The following is a 5,561-nucleotide window of genomic DNA, read 5'->3' as shown; positions in this document are numbered from 1 at the left end:
TTTGCTTTGAAGCTTTGCCATTTCAGCAAGAATCTGCTCTGTCAAACCGTATGCTGAAATACAAAGGCTTAGAATATCAAAAGGATAAAGCTGCTCAATTTAACAGAGACCTCAATGAATGACTTAAAAGCGTGCTTATCAGTCCACTTTTTCAGTCTGTTTCGGTTCTGGTTATTAACATTTACGGCAAAGTTGCTCATTATGTTTGATGTGTTACTTATGGCCACAACCTGCTTACAAAGCACTAATGCAAGACTTGTATCTTACCTGGGCTTTGGCACTGGAAGGTCAGCAGTCATGCTTTTGTGTCTAGGCAGACCTGCTTTTAACCCGCCCAACTTGGCCCACAATTATTGCCCCAAAATAACAACTTCTACAAGAACGGAGACAGACGCATTACTCAGGTTTATTGTTTTGGGAAAGTACTTTGAAGTTCAACTGGAAACAAGCTTAAAACAAACCAATCACCTGCAAAATCCCCTTATAGAGTTCATACACCATAAAACCAACTACAGCAAATAAACTGGAAAAAAAATTTTTTTTAATCAAATTAGGACTAATTTTACATAGTCATGACTATAGGAAATACTAAAAGTAAAGAAAAGTAGTATTATAACCCCTATTCTTTATCCCATTAAGTTAAAATAGAGTTCTGAAAATTCTTTCATATTTAGCGACTTCAAAAGTTGTAGTAACACAGGGAAGATCAAACTTGCACTTGCACATTTCCTGACTGTGACCTATTATTATAGACAAAACGAAAGTGCCCCAGGACTTCTTAGCATATTTTGTAAGATTTTCAGTGAGAAATTTTAGGGGGAAGGAAAAAATGCTTTGTTATCGGCAAATCAGAGTATTTCTTGTTTTCTTAGAATCTGTATCAAGTCCTTCATTAACTGAAGAATTTTGCATCTCTTTATAGCCTGATTCCGAATTGATATGGGGTACAAGAGATGAGAAGCCATATCCTGCAACCCTACAGGCTACTCCTTACAAACCAGCGCAATTCTGAACTGCGCCAAGGCCCTGCTCCATCAGAGCGCCTTCGTACCCTGCGAGTCCGGCACCTGGAGGTCACAGCCTCTGAAACACTTGTTTCAGCAAAAACACGAAGACTGTAGGGGAAGTTTTCAAATCAGATCAGAGTCCAGAAAGCAGGCACAAGCTTCAGCTTTACTGTTTTCCAAGCAATGGTCATCTTTGCAAGGGAATGATATTGCAGCTGAAAAAGAGTGTAGAAAGAAACATTAATGTCTCAGCTCCCAAACACAGAAGATCTAACATGGCATGAATCAGACCCTCCACATCCCTCTTCTGTTGGTTTCCTTTACTGATCAAACTGGCCACTGAGATCTTTCCCCTCGTGCTCTCGTTTGATACAACCCATCTACTCATATCACTGTGCTAAACCGTCAGCCTCCAGCTCTCACTGAGCACCGGCCGCTGAAGTACATCAGAGCAGGCAGCAACACAGAGAGAGCAAAGCCCAGAGCTGGCCCTGCCGCAGGAAGCTTGCTCCGAGCTGGGCAAAAGCTGCATCCATACTGATAAGCAACACAGCAACTTACCCCAGAAGGCCCTTCCCAGCCCAGCGCTTTGGTGTCAGCCCCACGTGCACTTTTTTGCCGCTGCGGATTACAGTCACACTCAGGGGTCTCTGAAGGGAAAAAAAAGAAAGAAAGAAAAACAAAAACATGGCAACTTTCCTTTATCAAGTCATCCCTCTTCTCCATTCTTCTGCTGAAGTACCAGAGGAAGAACATTTGGCCCTGGGGGACCTGCCATCTTTGGCAGTTCCCATTCCCACCCCTGTAGCTAGAACTGAAAGCCGGGAGTATTCGGTGGGGAGACAGCTCAGCAAGATCTGTCACTTCCACTATAAGGTGCTCGATGGCTGTAGTAGCGTCTTTGGCCAGTCCATGAGGCCACGTGGGTGGCATGGCAATAAGCTCCTACTGCTGCAGGGAGGCCCCCAGGGGAGGAACAGAAGGGATGATATCCACAGCAAAGGCCATGCACCTCTTAACTTCTGCCTGGAGAGCTGGACAGAGAGAGCTATCTCAGTGCTGTGGAGGAACAAGGCTAGAACAGCACAGACTGAATTTAACATTGAGATCATCTCTTCCATGTCAGAAACAGAGATCTAAATTCCATTGAAAAACCTGCAGCTAATAAAGACAGTCAAGAGAATACAGTTACAGCAGAAACTAGCTCACCCCTTCGCTGTGCTGCACCACTGTGGCAATGTTCTGCAGGTTCTGGAAGTTGTGTACGTTGACAGAGCCAAACTCCACAATCTCATCATCGACCTGGAGCCCCTGGACAGTGAGAGAAGGCAGATGAGTATCTGCATTCTCCAAAGACAGGCAATATCTGCCTGTTCACAGGAGCATCCTCCACCTAGCCACATGGAGAGAGGTGTGCCAAGACCCTACTCGTCTCACCATTTAGGCAACTGAACTACATGATATCCTCTTCATGTCCTTAAAAAGAAGCAAGTACTCATTCCTTTATCCGATTATGGAAGGAGAAATATTGAGGCTAGAATGATCAGTGAGGTCTTGCACATGAGCTGTGTGGTGCAACAATACAGCTGAGAACTTATCTATTTACAGGACATCCCAAAGTGACCCTGGCATTGGCATGCAAGGGTTGTGTCCGCCATAGAAGCTTTCAAGAATAATTATGGCAGTGGAGAAGGTTACTGAGCATTTAACTAACGCTTAAGGTGGGGTGGAGGTAACCCAAGAACCCACAACTTATTCCCAGTTGTCAGCAAGGAGACAGAGCGAGCCATCTGCCACATCTCCCTTCCGGGTCCCAAAGAAGCTCTCCCTGTCGGCTGTCAGACCGCACAACTCACCGAGATACTTGCAGGAGACCCTGGAGTAACTGCATTAACTCTGGCAAAAGCCTGTGGCAGGCTCTGGTTCTGGTTCATTGCCTCAGCCAAGGCTTCTGCCTCATCCTTGGCATGCTTCTCCTTCTCCCGGGCATGCAGCTGGTGAAGAGCTTCCTCCACTTGCTTCATCAAGGCCTTGTGATCATTCTGCAAACCTGTGGGGGAAGACCATTAGCACAGAGATAGCAGGAGCAAGTTCCATCCTAAGGGTTCTTTCTTGGCAGACACATCTTCCTCCACAACCGAGCTTTCACTCGGAAAACAGTATTCTGGGTCTCTTGGATCTCAGCTGTGGCTAGCAATAACTTTCTGTCAGCTTATCTACTGGGTGCTGGTGACAGCCCTGCTCACAGCCAGGGCACTGGCTATCGATATAAGTCAGGTGCAGAGGAAACCACCCTACGAAGTTCAGTAAAAATGCCAGGAAACAGTAAGGGCTAGGAGGCCCAAAGTAACCTAGAAATCATTAAGCAGCTGAAGTCTTTTTTCCATCAAATCATTTCCTGTTAAGTATCTAGAGCAAAAGCCATCCCAAATACAGGGCATGAGGTAAGCCTGAGCGGAAATAAATGCCAAGCTATTTTTTACCCAACGTTTATTTTATAAACGCCACAAAAATGCTTCACTATTTCATGAATGCCAAATAGGTCCACAGCAGTAGCAGAAAAATTTCAATGACTCTGCAACAGCACGTGGACAAAAGCATTTTACTGACCAAGTCAATCCCTGTTAGCTATGAGGACAGAACAAAACATGTTAAAAACAAAGTCAGACCAACCCTGTTTTTCAAGCTGAATGAAACATTTGCAGTAAACAAACAGCTCAACATGATGTTTCAGTTACTTAAATAGCTGTACAGTTGTTACTAATTGTTACTAACAGGAATTAAGGATATTTGTCCTTCCAAATAACAGAAGCGTGCATGTCTCACACAGCTATATTTTCACTTTGGTTTATTCCTGGTTGGTGGGGGAGCTCCTCTCCCCTCATCTGTGCACTAGGAGAAAGACTTCTCCCAGGGAGGCTCTGCCTCACCCAGTCCTGTCCTCAGAGAAGCGTTACCAAGAGAGAATCCGCTCACAGATAATGTTGTGCCGGGCAGTGCGAACTTGGTAGAGATCAATATCTGCACGAGGAAACCCTTCCACATCAACGAGCGGCTCGTTCATCCCAACGCCCTTTTGCTGCGGGGAGAAAGGCAGTCATGGAGCTGCAAACCACCCTCTTTGCTTCTAATTGCACAGAAAGAGAGAAACGCGCCTATGCATTAAAGAGACGTTTAACTAAACATCTGGAAGGTAAAAGCCTATTTAAAATGCCAGGGCAGCTGCGGGAAGTGGCTGACAATAATTTCTTGCATGGCGACCACTCAGAGGAGATGCCCACAGGAGCGGAGGCACCCAAAGGCGAGGGATGCTCGAGCCCTGCCTGCGCGGGGCACCTCAGCGCCGCACGGCCAAGGCCAGCCCAAGCGGGGCTGCCACAGTGGGGCTGCCAGGGGGGTACAGCCCACGGCGCCCTGCGGACCCGCAGCCCTCCGACACAGGGCAGAGGCGGCCCCCACTGCAGCGCTAGCACCGGGGGCCCTTACCAGCACGGGCAGCGTGCCCAAAGGCTGGGGGACACGCGGGGCAGCGAGGCCAGAGGGCTGCAGGGCCCGCGCTGTGCGTGGGCGCCCCATGTACCCCGGCACGCTGCGCCCCCGCGCGCCATACGCCCCCGAACACCAGTGTGCCCCTGCACATCATACACCCCCGCACTGACGAGCACCTGCGCCCGCGTGTACCCCCACACACCCACCCACGGAGGCTCACGGGCATCCCCGCGTGCCCCTCCCCCCGCGCCGGCGCCGCCCGCCGCGGGGCCCCGAAGGGCCGGGCCCGGCCCGGCCCGGCCCGGCCCGGCCTGGCGCACTCACGTCCTCCAGGACCTCGTAGTAGGCCTTGATCTGCGCCTCGATCTCGTCCTTCTTCCTCACCAGCTGCTGCACGTCGCTCACGGTGACGGCGCGGCCGCCCCCGGGCTGCGCCATGGCGGCGCCCAGCTGCGCAGAGCGGCGCGAGCGCGGAAACCGCCGCTACGGGCAGCGACGGGGGCCAACCCGCGTCACAGACGGCGAAGCGAGGGGCGGGGACAGGAGCTGCAGCCCCGCCCGCTTCGTGGGCGGGACCTGGTGAAGGGGCGGGGTCGTGGAAGAGGCGGGGCCGAGTAGGGGGCGGGGTCAAGAAAGGGGGCGGAGCCGGGCAGGCAGCTTTGCTTGGCTGCGGCCGGTCCCTGCGCGCGTTTTCACGTGCTGGTTCGTCCCGGCCTCTGCAGCAGGTCGCCCAAGGCCCCGCACTGCTCTAGGTGCCTTTACGATAAATTTACACCCCCAGCCGCAGCCCCGCGGCGGTTTGGAGGCGGCGAGGGCTCCACGGCTGCATTTCACAGCCGGCCTCTCCAGGTCTTTGATTGAGAGCGCATGGAAAGGGCCGACAGCTGCTGTGCCGCTTCATGGGACGCTGGTATGCAGCGGAGTGGGGCGAAACGCTCCCCCGGCCACACCCCATATGTGCACAGAGTTGCAGTGGTGCTATTTACACCCTGTTAAAGCCTTTCATGCTAATCTTTCCCTTGCTTTATTTCTGGCGAGTGCCTACAGGCAGCTTTTGAAGCATGA

At 51.1% G+C, this 5,561-nt stretch overlaps 1 protein-coding gene across 1 annotated transcript; it reads right to left on the bottom strand.

Moving 5' to 3' along the window:
* Positions 1–386: 386 nt before the first annotated feature.
* On the bottom strand, positions 387–4,982 carry PSMD9 (proteasome 26S subunit, non-ATPase 9). The gene is made up of 6 exons (XM_067307100.1): positions 4,821–4,982; positions 3,984–4,086; positions 2,864–3,057; positions 2,217–2,318; positions 1,569–1,657; positions 387–1,222 (listed from the first exon to the last, which is right to left on the bottom strand). Exons 1-6 carry the CDS (start codon positions 4,932–4,934, stop codon positions 1,195–1,197), a joined length of 630 nt encoding a protein of 209 aa, XP_067163201.1. The 5' UTR covers positions 4,935–4,982; the 3' UTR covers positions 387–1,194.
* Between the last annotated feature and the right edge of the window lie 579 nt (positions 4,983–5,561).

Source organism: Apteryx mantelli, chromosome 17 (genome assembly GCF_036417845.1).
Source record: "Apteryx mantelli isolate bAptMan1 chromosome 17, bAptMan1.hap1, whole genome shotgun sequence".
In the NCBI taxonomy this organism is placed as follows: Eukaryota; Metazoa; Chordata; class Aves; order Apterygiformes; family Apterygidae; genus Apteryx; species Apteryx mantelli.
The sequence above is the reverse complement of the archived record's forward strand: the minus strand, read 5'-3'. Positions and strand labels throughout refer to the sequence as shown.